Source organism: Rhinichthys klamathensis, unplaced genomic scaffold (assembly GCF_029890125.1).
Source record: "Rhinichthys klamathensis goyatoka isolate OS25496 unplaced genomic scaffold, OSU_Roscu_1.1 h1tg000469l_1, whole genome shotgun sequence".
Classification (NCBI taxonomy): domain Eukaryota; kingdom Metazoa; phylum Chordata; class Actinopteri; order Cypriniformes; family Leuciscidae; genus Rhinichthys; species Rhinichthys klamathensis.
The window spans coordinates 528,155-545,628 of record NW_026606958.1 but is presented as its reverse complement, the minus strand read 5'-3'; the positions used below and the strand labels follow the sequence as shown (position 1 = coordinate 545,628).

Sequence of the window (17,474 nt, the reverse complement as noted above, 5' to 3'; positions counted from 1 at the left end):
CACATAAAACTTGATTTCAATATATGAGACATATTCATTTTGCCATTGAATGCTATTTATTCCATATCTAGATTATATAAAAATATTATTATAATGTAAAGACAACCAACATATAAGTTCGTGTCTGGACAGTGATTGTGTGAGAGAGAGAGAAAAATCACAGGACAGATTAATCACTTTGGAGGCTGGCTTCATTTATTATCAAAACAAAAATAAATTACAGATTAGGTGGATGCGGGCGAGGAGTGAACCTCGCGCCGGGCTGTAGAGCGCGGGCTCGACAGGCATAGCTAGACCACTCGAGGCCGAGGGCTTATACGGCCTACGCTGTCCTCGTCAGCGTCCTCACCATTAGGTCCACCAAACCTAGCTCCTGGAGCAAATTGCTGAAACTCCTGAAACCCTCCGGAGGTTCTGGTGGACCCGAGTACAGCGACGATGTCCCCTACGGAGCTGTTTCTGCTCTCCAGAGCATATACAAGCGGTGACTCTCTCGAATAATGCTAATGCTAATGCTCGATTAAACATCTAAAAAGATGGCCGCCAACGGGTTTCGAAAAATTTCGCTTCAAACTTTTGTTTTTACGCGCGTTCAATTTCGCCATTGACAACGCGAATTAACACAAAGTGGTCAAGCGTCAAACTAGACGCGAATTTGACGCGCTATTCGCGTCCGGTGTGAACGCACAGTAAAGGTTGAGTTTGGCGCTTCATATCCATGTAGGGGTTCTCACCATGGCATCATTGTAGTTTGTTTTAATTAATTACCTTTTTTGATTAATTGTTCATTTTAATTAAATTTGATGAATTAAACAGCTCGTACTTAACAACATACTTTATCACTAGAAAAAAAATTAAATAACTCATTAAACATAAAAAGCATTATGCAATCATTTACGACGTTTCTCCTTATATGATACCCTTTTGGCATAAAATTGTTCTCTTAAAAAATCTATACAGAACCCCACTGAACCTTTTTTCATGAATGAGAAGAGAAAAAAAAAGAGATGAAGAGAGATACATAGAGAGAGAGAGAGAGAGAGAGATGAGAGAGAGAGAGAGAGGAGAGAGAGAGAGAGAGAGAGAGAGAGAGAGAGAGAGAGAGGAGAGAGAGAGAGAGAGAGAGAGAGAGAGGGTATACATAACTGTAAGGGGTATACAGTCAAAGACCCAGAACCAGATATAAAGAATGAAGACCCGGAGTCAGAATTATAAAAAATTAAAGAAAAGTTTTACTGAGATAGTTTGCATTTTCAATCAGCAGAAGTCAGCTTTAAGACTCACACAGGAGTTCGTAGGCCGCCCCCGGAGAGAGAGGAGAGAGAGAGAGAGAGAGAGAGAGAGAGAGAGAGAGAGAGAGAGAGAGAGAGAGGAGAGAGAGAGAGAGAGGAGGGTATACATAACTGTAAGGGGTATACAGTCAAAGACCCAGAACCAGATATAAGAATGAAGACCCGGAGTCAGAATTATAAAAATTAAAGAAAAGTTTTACTGAAGATAGTTTGCATTTTCATCAGCAGAGTCAGCTTTAAGACTCACACAGGAGTTCGTAGGCCGCCCCCGGAGAGAGAGAGAGAGGAGAGAGAGAGAGAGAGAGAGAGAGAGAGGAGAGAGAGAGAGAGAGAGAGAGAGAGAGAGAGAGAGAGAGAGAGAGAGAGAGAGAGAGAGAGAGAGAGAGAGAGAGAGAGAGAGAGAGAGAGAGAGAGAGGGTATACATAACTGTAAGGGGTATACAGTCAAAGACCCAGAACCAGATATAAAGAATGAAGACCCGGAGTCAGAATTATAAAAAATTAAAGAAAAGTTTTACTGAAGATAGTTTGCATTTTCATCAGCAGAAGTCAGCTTTAAGACTCACACAGGAGTTCGTAGGCCGCCCCCGGAGAGAGAGAGAGAGAGAGAGAGAGAGAGAGAGAGAGAGAGAGAGAGAGAGAGAGAGAGAGAGAGAGAGAGAGAGAGAGAGAGAGAGAGAGAGAGAGAGAGGATGAGAGAGAGAGAGAGAGAGAGAGAGAGAGAGAGAGGAGAGAGAGAGAGAGAGAGAGAGAAAAGAGATGAAGAGAGATAGAGATGAAGAGAGAGAGAGAGAGAGAGAGAGAGAGAATGAAATGACCACAGGGGACAGTCTGGCTGAGAGAAGAGAGGATCATCATGTTGATCACCGGCTCATGGCAGGGGGGGACGTGAAAAGTGTGGCAAAGATTACACATGAGTACAGGGGCCACAGCGTGAGCTTTCACCATATATGAAGAAAAAAAACACCTCAGGATCTTGGAAGAAAAAGATTGAGGAGAGGAGAAAAAGTGTATGCGAGACAGAGAAAAACAGAGGGCCCTATCGATTTCAGATAGTACCCTGCACCAGAGCAAGCAGCTTAGATCCAGATAGCCGGCATCATTAATGTCAGCCCAAAATTCACACAGATCAATTTTGAGACTAAATAAAAACTGGAGTTAATCTCCCTCTGCCCCACTGAACACTATCAACCTCCAGCAAGAAGGGCTGTGTCAAGGTTACCTTTTATATACAATGGCCACAGGTGTACACTGAAAAGTGACCCGAGCTGGCAAAATGAGTGCACACAGACTAATTTCGAGCTACAGGTAAACCAAGTGAAAAATTTCACTTTTCAATGTCAATCGATTTTGAGGTTTTCACACAAATTAGTTCATTAAGCCCTCGTCTAGCGACCCCAATGCTCCAAATAGCGATTAAACATCTAAAAGTATCTTTATGTGTGCGTTTTCTGAAAAGGAGTACATTTCCTTTGTCCATGAAAAATGCTCTGCTCACTTCTCGAGCTTCCCCTTAGCACAAGTTTGGTATCGTTGTAAAGCGCAGTATTCCAACTTTGTAAATATTCATAGCGAATTCTTGATGACATGAGTCTGAACCAATGAAATGTGATTTTCCAACTCATGCAGATGTAAACAAAATGATTCTTATTCGCGCTGACTGACAGAGCCGAAGAGTGTGCACAAAGACCTCAGACAGCCCACGATCCCGATATACACATACACACAAAATTACAGTATTTCAAATATCTGTCTTGGCGAGTATTCACGCAAACAATATCTGTTATGTCTTAAAACGTTTGGTTAACTGTTGGGGAAAATCATCTGTGTGTAACATTATATTACATCCGTGCGGTACTGTTAGGTCTGAATATATAAGCTGTCTGTTAAATAAAATGGTTACAATTAATAAATAAATGTTAATCAAACAGTTATGGTATCATGGGGGAAAGAAAGTTGAATATATATATTTCTGTAGGATATTTGGTTTGAATGGTGTGTGCCAATTTTGGTGGTATTACCAGGGATTTTAAGGTATGGTTGCTAAGTAATTTTGTTTTGGAACCTTCAGAAAACTTTAACTCGATTGTTCTCAAATTGACCTGCCGACTTCAAACAGACTTGTTTTTTTTGTTGTTTTTTTTGTCCGATTCCAACAAATCATACATCATTTTTAAGGTTTTTTTTATTTTTTAGTATGTGAAAATTTGCTCATTCCTACTCCTTTTGCCAACACGGGTCACAGAGTTAGGATTCTTTTAGGAATTTATTTTGGCATCAAAAAACTGACAAATGATTACCTCAATTTTCTTTAGTTGTGCCAACTTATTAGACTTTACAGTATACAATAGTCAAGCTTTTTTGTTGCACCTAACACAATGAACTCGTAAAAAATGTTGGAAAGGACCTATAAACATGTTTATCATTATATGTATTTATTTATTCTAATATAGGATTTTATGAAGCAACACAATACTGGAGTGAACTACTCCACCATTCACAGTGACAGACACACCAAACTGTAGTTTCTACTCAGTAAACCTGACCTAATGCAGATCATTTAATGGGACAGTCCACAAAAAAAGGAAAATTCTGTCCTCATTTAATCATTAATGTCGATCTAAACCTGCATTTGCAAGAATAAATAAATAATAAATATATTTATTACATTACATTATACATTTTGTCTATTCAATGGAAGTAAATGGGGTCCAAAGTTGTTTGGACAACATTTTTTCAAAATATCTTATTTTGCATTCTGCAAATGAAATGTGAGGGTGAGTAATTGACAGAATTTTATTTCAGGGTGAACTAACTGTAATTAGTTAAATAATCAGTATTATGAACTGTTATGAACAGTTTAAAAACACAGAGTTCTCCGAGTGAACTGAAGCAGCAGCACAAGGGCGAGCAGGATATGCACCTTGCAGAGGGGAACAGCATGCCATCTTGCCCACAGCCACACAATTGCAGTCTTAGATGCATTAATTATGAGCCATTCTGTCTAGTGAGAAGATGGATTTTGTTTATAAACTTTTTGGGAGGGTAAGGAGTGAGGTTGGTTGCTTTCTGAACTCCTTTGTCTTCCAGCGTGAGTTTCATCATTTAAAGTGCCCCTATTATGGATTTTTGAAAACTACCTTTCATGTAGGCTAATGTGTAACATAGCTCTAAGTGAATGAAAACATCCTGCAAAGTTTTAAATCTGAAAGTGCACCGTATATAAAGTTATTGTCTTTCAAAAGTAAGAGTCGACTCGGTCAATGAAATGAATCGTTTTTCAAACGAGTCATACGCCGTTTCGTTGTGACGTCAAGACGAAACATTAGCATATTGCCCGCTCACTTATTGCGCTCGCAGAGACCAGGGAAAACTTGAACCTCAAACACTGCAGCTGATTCCTGTGGACACTGGACAGCATCATGTCCAGAAGACGCTGTGCTCTACAATGTGAAGGTACAGCCAGTTTTTTTCCACTGCCCAAGGATGAATATGTGAAGAATTTATCTTTACCATGATAACAGCAGTGTAATCCTAAACTTTTGCTGTGTTCCCTTCATTTTACTGACGACTGCTTCTCATCTCGGGAGTTCAATGCAGGATTCGCAAAACGCTTGCTCTTGAAAGATGGTGTTCAAAATACTTAGTTTTGTGTTTTATATTGTGTCGGTCTCCTGTTTACTCACATTATTACTGTCTTACTGAAATACTTCTGCTAATCAGTTGTGGGCCACTATTACCTAAAACTGTGTCTATTAACGCAGATAGTCTGTCGTTCTCACTACTTTGAGGAAAGATTAAGCATAGAGCCAGATTTGTTTTACCAACGTTTATGGTAAATCAGTCATTAACGCTAGAGCTCGGCTATGAACTGTTATTGCTACAGTTTCCACATGTTCAACGCAATAAATTAGAAAAATACTCTGTAAATAAATAAGTACAAGTAAAATAATCGGTTTGTTGATGGACATGCACTTGTTAATGCTAATGGTGAGGAATTACAGTTGCAACATCTCATAATGTACCTCAAACTGAGTGTATCACTGAGAAACGTCCTGCTCGAGTCGTCCTTGCGATGGAGGTTCGGGTTGAATGAATAGTTCTATCAATGTTTCATCATCGGACTCGCGCTTGGATTGATATGGTAAAATCGTAGTCATTGTTTGTTACGGTGTTTAGTTTACGGTGTAGGAAGCCTCAGGACAAGCAGAGCTGACGTTGTTTTGGCAATGGGCGTTTTTGTTTACGACATGCGCTGCACGCGGTAGACCAATCACAACAGACTGAGCTGTCTGGCCAATCAGAGCAGAGTAGCTCACGGAAAGGAGGGATTTAGAGAGATTGATTCATCTGACGAGTCGTTTGAGAATCATTGAAAATGTGGTGATGTGCAAATATATATTATGAGAAAATTAAACAGTTTTTTTTTACCTTTGATGCATGTAAACCTGTTGTAGGAGACTCCAAAACAACATTAGGAAACTTTAAATAGCATAATAGGGGCACTTTAATACAAGGGGTCATCTGAACTTGAGGAAAAATCAGAGGGGAGCTTCTGTAATGCAGTACATTTCTAAGTCCCTATATCTCAATATATTGATTCAGCGTTTTAAAATATAGGAAGTTCACTGCCATAACATTATTACAATTCAATTCCTGCAAAGGTCAATTAAATGAATAAAAACTAAATTATTTTACTTCTTCAGTTTAAGTGGATGTTGCTATTGTTGCCATATCCCCAGAAAGATGACCTCTCTCATCTCCAATGAAATACTGTCAATTCAAAAAAAAAAAAGTAAATTCTCTAATCAAAATGTTTCAAGCAAAACAAGTTTTCTTGGAAATAGTGTTTTAATTGATTATCATTAAGAACACTGGCTAACTTTAGCTCTTTACTTTCATCCTGTTAGCCATTGTATTAAAAAATATATATGTTTATAAAGTTTAAATGAGCAGAGCATATCTGGTTCCTTTATAAAATAAATGAGAAGCAGATTAATTTGAAAAATTACAGAGTTCAAAAGGTTCTGCCTAACAGTTCTATTTACATCATAATTAATTCCCTTAAACTTTTAAATGGAATGACATGCCTGCTTGTTATGTAAAACGTTGTCAATTTTAATGAAAAGGAAGCTCAATATCTTGTTTCCTATCTACAGCATGAGTTCCTGGAACACATTTTGGCAACCTTGAAAATGTTTGGTTCTTTAACTGCCATTTAATGCCATTATACAGAGGATGTGTTGTGCACGAAATTAGTTCTGAGACGCACATTTTTATCAGTGAGACCCTGAAGGTGAGCCAAGCCAATATTAGGAGAACAAATTGTGTGACAGAGGCCCATCAGAACCATTACTGAGCTGATTATACAGCATGTAAATCATGCCGTGTGTCGCAGTCGGTAGAGAGGAGCCAGACAGACCGATGACCATTAAGCTGACAGGAAGAAAATGAAGAGTAAAAACACCACCGAACTTGACTCATTTCTCCCCAATCCAGGTGATTCGTAGTCCCTCAGTCATCTAATCCTCACTGCACTTTCCCCACCTACCTCTGATTGAAGGGCACTTTTTAATATCTGTCTTAAAGCTGTGCCAGGGTCTTTAGAGCAGACGCTGTAACCATCTTTTGGCGAGAGTGAACCATCATTAAAATCAGGAAAACCATAAAAATACGGGAGAGAATGAATGTGTTATTTCTCAACTAACAATAAAGTCAGGCTGGATCTTAACAGAGTGCTACCAATTAATCAACGTCTAATGAAAAAAGCAGAAGACTGATTAGGGCAGAGGAACGACCTGGATGGACATTATTGTATGTGCCATCTGTGTGTAGGAAACAAATAACATCTCCACATATCAGAGCAAACCAAGGCACCTATAGCTTTGCTTGTGAATTTCATTAACCCTCCACTGATTGTGACCAGAGTATTTATTTCCTTCTAGGTGGCAGACTGTGCCAGCTGGATCGGCTAGATTTCTGTAGCAAGGCCAAACCTTTAAATGTTACTTCATTTTAAAGATATTTTTTTCTTACAAACCACAATAAGCATTTACATTACAAGATGGCAGACAGCAACGTTATTTATTTAAAGCATAGACAGTATAAGAAGTGGACAGAGCCATCTCATTGGAACTCAGTTGAGACAGTTGAAGCCCATTTTTAGCGATTTTTGAGCACTTCCGTTCCTGACGCGCAGACTCAAACCGACTCAAACTAAGCTTGATGACGTGAGCAACCTGTCTGACAGACATTAATCTTCTAGTAGCTGTGCGTGAATATTGCCAACGTTAATCTTGCAGAGACGGGGAACTTGAGCAAAGAGTTCTTTGGCGTGAGTGAGCAGGAGTAAGTATTCCGTTGCTTTTATGGACTCATTGTCTATGGGCTTCTCCCTTGACGGGACGTCCCCCCGATTGCCTGCGAGCTTCTCCTCCTGTCTGTACGGTAATTTCTGTACTGCGCGACAGAGAGTCGAGTGGTTATGACGCAATCGTTAGCCTATTTTTACTAAATCGGTTTCTACGGGGCCATAATGTAACATAGAAGGTAATGGAGCCCTTTATACATTGTCGTGTTTCTTTAGAAATAAATAATGGACAAATGGAGTCTTTAAACGCCTCAGATGTAAAGTTATTCGCTGTCAAAGTGACGCCAAAATAAATGGGAGTCAATGGAAATGCTAACGCAAGTGAAGTTCTGCTACAACATTGCGGCACCCGGCCGGCTTCAACTTCCGGTCGATGGATTACCCCCTTGATTTAAAGGTGCTGTATGTACGTTTTTGTCTGTACTAAAGCCTAAAATGACCATAATAATTCACAAACTCGTTTCTCTGAAAAACAATGCTACAGTCAGTTATTTTACTTTGAAATGTGTGTTCCGTGTCAGAATGTCTTTTTTTGTTTTGGTCTGTGCGATACTGCACTTTGCCAATTTACCCAATAGTATTTCGCCACCACAGGTTGCCAGTTGGTGGAAAACACAGCATGTTGCAGCCATGGAAGCCAGCGAACAACCTGGTTAGAGATCGCAGATTCAACCCGGCCTAATAAGCCTCCGCACCCATCTAAAAATCTCAAAAACGGGAGCATATTATGACACGATATCAACTCATCATAAATCAATAAATCACCTCATCAACTTACAGTGTGTAAATCTCCTTGCATTCCATTGTCAATTGCGCTCGTTCCTTTTGCGTGTCCTCAATCTGGCAACGCGCGTGAGCTTTGAGTCTGAGGAGGAGGGGGCGGGGTAAACAACTCTCTCCAATATTTTAATTTTGGACTGCAGTACCCAGGGATGTAGTGGAGGCTAAACGCACGTAAACGCCGTTTACGCACCTCCCAATATTCGGAAATAGCGTTTACCCACCTCCAAAGTGCGTTTATCCACCTCTAAATTGCGTTTATCCTCCTCTAAATAGCTATAAATTAAGCTTATGTCGTTTTAGTTTCATATTGTTCATTACTAGTTTCATAGGTTGTTAAACCTAAGACGAACTCTTTCATATTGCGCTGCATTAACGTTACTGTCAGTGTTGTTGACTTTTACTGACGGTGAGGTTGCGCTGTTGACGCTCGCGCAGCCTCTCGGGGAGAAATCTACACAAATGAGCGCACACACACACACTCAGTTAACAACATTACTGCCTATAAAAAATCTAAATGTGGAGTTTTTATATTTTTTACATATGTTAAGCAACCTCAATTATTTTTCCTGAACACCATCACGATTGAAAATGTGACATTGATTTCCTACACCAGTTCAATAAACAGTTAAAATTAAGTCACTTACATTTTAGATGCAATATTGGCTGTTTTTGTTCTGTTTCAGCAGCGAAAATAGTTCCAAACAAAAATCACAGCAGAACCACGGCGCATCTCACAGGAACACTCGACCTGTTTTCATTAGGCCTACTGAATGATTCAGCATTTTGAAGGAATCGATTGAGTCAAAGATTCAATGACCCATTCATAAACATCAGTCTCATTCTTGAATGAATCAGCCGTTTGAACAAATCGTTTGAATGAATGAATCAATGACTCACTCATTAAGACGGTCGCCTACCGCCACCTACTGGCGGTTTCGTGTTATGTTTAAAAGTAGATCATTCTGTCCAACGTTTCTTATTTGTAAATTTAAATCAATTTCATAACATTATTTTATGCAATTGGAATTTTTCAGTGTAAATGATTTAATTTGATCAGCCCTATAGTGTCTTATTATTCGAAATAATTGAATTTATTGATCAAATTTAGGAATTTAAAATGAAAGATGAAGCATACATTTAATAAGATTGGGGGAGGGGATGCCCTTTAAAGGTGCAGATATTATAATATGCCGATTTAAATATCAAAGGTGATTGAACACTGATGAGAATATTGTTTCAGAATTAAAAAAAATAATAATAAAAAATCCGGACGAGAAACTTTTTTACTCGGACAAGTGAATGACAGATTAAGCGTATGAAAAGGCTTAATGTCGAGCCCTCCCTATATAGCAATGTCATCAGGAGATACACATACACCGGTAGGCAGTGGCCCACCTTACCGGGTGACCACGTCGTGGTCCACCAGAATTTATAGTTTACCCACCTCTTTTTTTACCACTACACCTCTGGCAGTACCCATTTAAACCGATAGCTGTCAATCTCACATACTGCACCTTTAAAGGAACATTTTACACAAATATTTAAATGCTGTCCTCATTTAGGATTATCAGTGAATAATGACTTACATTTTTAGTTTTTCCATCCAAAGGTAGTACACTGTTTCATAAGAAGAAAAAGAAAAAAATTGTTTGTACTTTCTGAAGCTTAAAAGCTTCAGACCCTGTATAAAAAAATTAAATAATGATGGACATTTCCCTCTTTTTGAACCATCCGCTTAATGCTCCATTACTTTTCTACGCTTTGAGGTGGATCTGGGTAAAGTTACACTACCGTTCAAACATTTGGGGTAGGTAGGATTTTTTTTTTTTTAAGAAATTAATGCTTTTAACACAACAAGCATGCATTAAAATAGCTAACATTTTTCAAATAAATGTTGTTCTTTTGAAAAAAAAATTTTTTATTGAGCAGCAAAACAGCACATTGGAATGATTTCTGAAGGATCATGTGACACTAAGGACCGGGTTAAAAAAAATGGGAAAATAAAACTTTTTAAATTATTATAATATTACAGGGTTTTTTTTTTGGGGGGGGGGGGCCTTAAACTTATAGACTGAATTTATTTGTGTTGAAAAGTCAGCACAGACACTTCAGGGAGTTTAGAAACTTAAATTGTCACTAGGGCAATCTCTCTAAATATTTATGTACCATACACAAACCCAAAGCAAACTTCTGGACTTGCGGTGCACAACCTTGGTGAGATAAATTAGATCCTGTCTGCTTCAATATTGTTACTAAACGCTTGCTTAGTGAGAATTCATCTTAATTTGCAGAAAGTAAAGTTTTTTCTGCCTCAATATCGCTCACTTTCTCTGACTTTCATGTTGCTTTTAATTTATCTTTACACAAGCAAATACAAGTTTCTTTGATGACTATGCAGCTGTTTTCTGCATCAGACTTCTCATTCACATTTTGTCTGATTAGAAAATGTCTGGCCTCATCTTCACCTTTAAAATTCACAAAACTTTAAAACTGGCTGCCTTACAGCAAGTTTGAAGCTCACAATGTATTTGGTGATAATAAAGTACTAAAGTATTCAAGTTGGACAGTGCATTAAAAAATAGCCTGGACTTCAATTTGAGTACAACTTAAGCTGTACAGCTCTATATATAAAAGGCATTTGTGACAGAATTTTGATAACGACAGAATATAATTAAAAATGTTCCTTTTTTAAATAAGAATGCCGTAACAATGCAAGTACACAGGGCCAAGCAATAAACATTAATATATATGGTGTTTTAAAAGTATAGCCACAAGATCTAAACATGAGACTAGTTTAATTTAATTATTCTTTAATTGTAAAATATTTAATCTTATAACCTGATTACGTCTAAAAAAAAGTATTAAAAGGACAATATTACAGCTCAAATAATGAACAGGCCATAATGAAGAATTCATTCATTCATAATTCAAATTATTCCATGTGACCAGATGGGAACCATGTCATGTGACTGCAGTTTTACCCATCTCTAAGAGATCAAATAAGACATCAAGACCAGCTAAATATGTGTTTAGTAAATTATTACAAGTTTTAAAAAAGACTTAATTTAGGTGAGCACCAAACTTCTCAGAAGCCTACTCATTAAAACAGAATCTTTAAATAACTGGACTGTAAACAAAATATATAATTCAAGATTCCCATTAATTATTCAATGTATTTAGATAACGTAACAGAGATTTGATGACTTGGATTTAAGCATGTAAAAACAAACACACAAGGAAACCTTTGATTCACCAGTTAAATTTTCAAGTTTCTTCCCAGAAAGTATAAGTTATATTGCACATCTTAATTATTTACTATAAAACACATACAATACTATCATCACATTAGAAGAGAAGGCATTTACACAACTGAAGTGGAAAAAGACACAAGTGGCTGCAAATGCGGGTGTAGATTTGAGAATGGTATGAAATGTGGTCACTTGCTAAATTCAAAAACAATAAAAATGCCTCTAAGAGTTGGTTCAAAGCATTTAAATTACCAAGCAGAAACAAGGACGCATATCCTAACTTGTTTGACAACTTAATCAATTTGTGATTGCAAAGGTTATCGAACTCCTCACAACTCAGATTTAGTCATTTCAGGCTCTGAGTCGAAAATAGCGCCATAGCTAATGTTTGCTTCTCTCTTTCACTCAAAAAATACTACTGTATTTGAAGATGTCAGCTCAGTGAGCCGAGAATTAAACTTGGCAGCCCAAAATTGTGTCTTTTTTTACAAGCAGCCTTTCACCGTTAGTCAAATAAAGGTTCAATATCACAAAAAAAGGCAAAGTGCCAAGAACGGCAAGACTGTCATAAATCAGCATGGATCTCCGTCAGACGTCATGGACCAACAGACAGACAAGATCAAAAAGATTAAGAGATGGAAGCGTTAACCATCTCTCTGATCCAAAAATACTGTCCAAAACAGAATGCAAGTGAAATTTTGATATTGTTTTTACTCTGTCTGGACTGGAGTGACAATCTGACATTTTTTTTTAACCATCAAAAAGCCATCTGACTTATACAAACTTCATTGACAAACTACTTGAGAAAAGATCAAAACCTGTCTATTTGCTCTTCTGGGGTCTCGTTTATAAAACTGTGCGTAGGATCCTTACTAAAAGTGTTTGTGTGCGCCCAAAAGCCAAAAATGGCATACGGCAAAAAATATTCAGACTTATAAACCCGTGCGAACGGCAGAAACTGCGCAAAATTCCCTTTATAAATCCCAATCAGCGGAAGATAGTGCGCACATGCGTCTCTCCACCCCGAAATAACTATATATGGAGCTTACAACGCTTCGTTTTACTATGCATATCCTCATCTGCATATCATTTATATGCATATTCATCCACGTGTTTAACGGTACAAGACATTAGGAAAATATGAGATACGAATGTGCCGTCACAGAAAATTGCTAAAAATAATTTAGGAGCCTATCCTTGCCTTGTTTTTGAATAAATAAAATACATTTAAAGTTTTTCTCAATCTTTTCCGCTGGCCAAATAGTATTTTTTAAATCAGATAATAGCTATTATCATGGTAAGCAATCCTCGCTGTAGTTAAAACATTAAAATGCCACAGGAAAAGTGTTTTAAAGCATTGCATCCACAGAAAATATTTCTATTTATTTTAGAATAGAATTGTTTTTTTAACTTCTCAGCAGTGTTGTGCTAGTTACTAAGAAATAGTAACTAGTTACAGTTACTAGTTTCTTCGTTCAAAAAGTAACTCTTTGTTGATTACTTACACCAAAAAGTAATGCGTTACTGTTAAAAGTAACTTTAGTTACTTTTTTAAAGAAAGTTCTTAAATGTTCCCATCAATGCCCTTTTATGCGTTATGGTCTATACAAACACAAAACTGACTTAAACAGAAAGTAATTTTTAAACACTATTTTATTTAAGTCAGACCAGCACACACTGAATATATCAAGGATTTCTGAAATAAATAAGAAAACAAGCATTTTTAAAGCTAGTAACTAGTTTGCTTTCTCAACATTGATATGTTCATGCAGCTGACAGTATACGTTTTTACCACTGTGGTTCCCTTTCGAGAGGTTCCTCCTATTGCGTAAGTAGCTTACGCTATGGGAAAACTCCTTTTCTCGAGAAATATTGAAGTCTTTATGTAAAACGCATTGCAGCTGCACAGCATACAGCAATGAGCGAGGCAGCTCGGTCATTGGCTGTGCTGCGGCAACTGCACGAACCTATGACGGGGCGACTCTGAACCCGCTTCCAATGAGCGTGCTTCGCGCCCGCGCGCATCAGAGCCCGCCAAGATGGGCGTGGCCAAGGACTATATATTGGGCGCCCCGTCGTCTGAGTTCTTTAGATTTAAAGGAGCTGTATGTAAGATTGTGGCCAAAACTGGTACTGCAATCACTTTCAAATGACTGTAGAGCGGTGTATCCCCTCCCCCCTGACTCGAGGTTGCCAGATAGGCTGCAGGATCCAGCAGGAACGTGACGAGCTGCAGCTGTGGTAACTAGAACAGAGCTGGCAACCCGGATGCCGCAACACTACTGACTTCGTGATTGGTAGATAGGTGGAGGGTGGAGCATCAGACCAAAACACAACATGACAACATCAACATCAGTTGAGGGCTGCAACTTCACTTTTTAAATGACAATATCCTGGCCGGACTACTGTTGTCAGTGATATAAGTATTTGAAATGAACATGATTTCTCAATGTCTAGTGACATATCAGGGCCATTTTATGATTAATTGAAATAAATTTCTTACATACAGCTCCTTTAATCTCCTTCAGCAAAGACCTTCTCTTCGCTGGATCCTCTGGATTTCTTGGAGTCTTTTCGCCGCCGCCGTTGACAAGCCTACAGCAGGACTGCTTCGAGGACGCCGGTGCCTTCAACCGCCTTCGATCGCCTTCTGCTAAGCCATCCGGCGCGCATCACCTTTTATATCCTTTTTCAAAGCTAACAGTGTTCACCCCCGCGACACTTTCTAAAAGAGCAAATTACAAGGCGTTGTTTCAAATGCCTTCCTGCGCCTCGTGTCGAGGCCCTCTTCAGGACGGGGATCGTCACATCATTTGCACCCGCTGCTTGGGACCGGACCACGCAGAGGCTGCCCTTACTCGAGGCGGATGTCCCGAGTGTGACGCCCTGGGCCTCACCGAGCTGCGCGCTCGCTTCGCCGTTTTCACCGCGAAAGAGCCCACTTCCTCCGTGCTGCCATCCCCTCTGGTCGAGCCGCGCAAGAAGAAGCGCCGCTCACAGAGGCCGCCAGAGCACGCGGTTTGCAGTGATGTCACGCCGGGCCAATCCCCGCGTGCTTCGCCACCCCCGAAGATTCCCCGCCGCCAGTCCAGTTCACACAGGCGGACCAGCACCCCTCCAGCGGAGCGATTGGGCTCGTCTCGTTTGGCGCGTCAGGGGATGACGACGACAAGGATGACAGCCTTTCCTGTGATGCTGCATCCGACGACTGGCCGGGCTCGTCCTTCGACCCCGCGCCATCGACATTAGCGGGCACGAGCGTGGACTCCAGCATGGACTCAGAGATCGTCCGCATCCTATCTAAGGCCGTGGAAGACCTCGGGCTCGATTGGTTTTGCCCGGAAGAACCCGCCCGCAGCCGACTGGACGAGTGGTTCCTGCAGGGGCGCCGACAGGCTCCTCGACAAAGGCCCTCCCCTTTCTTCCCGGAAGTTCACGACGAACTCACGAAGTCGTGGAAAGCCCCGCACTCCGCTCACCTGAAGCCTTCTTTTTCTTTGTCGCTCTCCTCTATGGACGGCGCGAAAGAAAGAGGTTATGAGGGGACTCCGCCCCTCGAGGAGGCCGTGGCCAATCATCTGTGTCCACCCTCCAACGCTGGATGGAAAGCTAAAGCTTCTCATCCCTCGAAGCCTTGCCGGTCTACTTCAGCTCTCGCCGGTCGCGCATACGCTGCCGCCGGCCAAGCTGCATCAGCGCTTCACTCTATGGCTGTCCTCCAGGTGTTTCAAGCTAAACTTCTCCGCAGTATGGACGAGTCTGGACCTGATCCTGAGGCATTCAAAGACCTGCGCAGCGCCACCGACATAGCACTGCGAGCCACAAAAGCCACCGCCCAATCCATCGGCCGTGCTATGGCTAACCTGACTGTCCTTGAGCGCCATCTGTGGCTGACGCTAACAGAGATGAAGGATGCAGATAAAGCGTCATTCCTCGACGCGCCTATCTCCCAAAGCGGCCTGTTCGGACCAGCGGTGAAGGAGTTCGCTGAGCGCTTCACCGAAGCCCGTAAGGATTCGCAGGCTATGCGTCACTTCCTGCCCAAGCAATCTAGCTCATCGCAGAGCCGCCAAAGGCCACCTCAGCAGCAGCGAGCTAAGACGGCGCCTCCCGTCTCTCAGCCCAGACCTGAAACTGACTTTCAACGCCGCTCGCGCTCTGCCAACAGGAAGCAACCGCCCGAGCGACGGGGACCTCGGCCCAAGATTGTGCTGAAACCAGAGCCTCGTAAGTCCTCCTAGCTACAGGGAGGAAAAGGGAGAGCGCGTGTCTTGCAAAAGCCGGACCGTTCTCTCCAAAACGCTTAAAACATTACCCAGTCCCCTTACAGGCGGCTGGAAATGTCTGTACAGCAGCCAATGTGCCAGCCACACAGCTCGCTCACCTGCAAACAAACGCCGTTTTTACGGCGACACACAGAAATCACATAAAGAGCCATTTTCTGCCTGTGTCATTAAAGGGTCACGTGTCCACACCAAAGTGCGCATTCCCACATATCAAAACTGTCAAAACAGTGCCAAATGCTTTCCCAGCTCAGGCTGGACGCCCCATAAATGTAGATTGTGTGCCAACTGTCACGTATGCAGCACTACACATAAGCACTGTACCCACAGTTATAAACACTTCCCCAGTAAAAGCGGGAAATCCTATAAGAGTAACGCGTGTGCCCGCTGTTATGCACGCACCCCAACTCACAAACACTGTTTCTATGGCCAAAGACCTCCCGCCACGGGCGGGAAGTTTTATGAAAGTGGCGCGCATGCCTACCACAGTTTATGCACCCCCACCCATAAGCACTGTCCATACAGTCTTAAACATTTCCCCATCTCACACTGTGAGCTTTACGGCGAGCGTGCCTGTAATCTCACACGCACCCCTGCACTCGGCATTCAACAAAGCGGCTCAGAGCGCGCCCGGGCCTCTGAGAGCTATAAGCTCGGTATTAGCACAAGGCGATTTGCCGGTGGGAGCCATGCGTCACTGCGACACGCCCCCAGCCAGTATTCAGCCCATATCTGTGCGAGCGAAAGCTTGGGAAAATATCCCCGACGTGCCGAAATGGGTTTTGAACATAATAAAACACGGTTACTCGCTTCAATTCGCTCGCAGACCACCCTGCTTCACAGCAGTGGTCGAGACGAAAGTGAGAAAAGATGTTTCACATGTTCTACGCACCGAGGTGCTCAAACTGATAGAGAAAGGCGCTATAGAAACAGTCCCTCCCTCTATGAGAGAGGCAGGTTTTTACAGTCGATATTTTCTCGTCCCGAAAAAGGATGGTGGTCTCCGCCCCATTCTAGATCTCAGACATCTGAACAAAGCTTTAATGATTCGCTCGTTCAGAATGTTAACAACCAAGCATATCCTCGCGCAAGTTCGCCCGGGGGATTGGTTTCTATCAGTGGATCTGAAAGACGCTTACTTTCACATTCCGATAGCGCCTCATCACAGGCATTTTCTGAGATTCGCTTTCGAGGGACAGTCATGCCAGTACACAGTACTACCATTCGGCCTGTCACTGGCACCCCGCACATTCACGAAATGTATGGATGCAGCACTTTCCCCCCTGAGGCAGCGGGGAGTGCGAATACTAAATTATCTCGACGATTGGCTAGTCCTAGCACAGTCAGAGAGCCAGTTAGTGACACACAGGTCTTGGATTATCAGTCATCTAAAATGCCTGGGTCTAAGAGTCAATTTTGCAAAGAGCATGCTATCCCCCAGCCAGAATATTTCTTTTCTGGGAATAGTGCTAGACTCAGTGAAGATGACGGCGCGCCT

General features: G+C 41.3%; 1 protein-coding gene across 1 annotated transcript; it reads left to right on the top strand.

Moving 5' to 3' along the window:
- Window positions 1-1,035: 1,035 nt before the first annotated feature.
- On the top strand, window positions 1,036-1,701 carry LOC130071989 (RNA-binding protein 25-like; the record flags this gene model as incomplete). The annotated part of the gene is made up of 2 exons (XM_056236856.1): window positions 1,036-1,128; window positions 1,579-1,701. Coding segments are annotated over 2 exons (216 nt in total), but the record flags the coding sequence as incomplete, so codon positions are not given.
- Window positions 1,702-17,474: the final 15,773 nt, after the last annotated feature.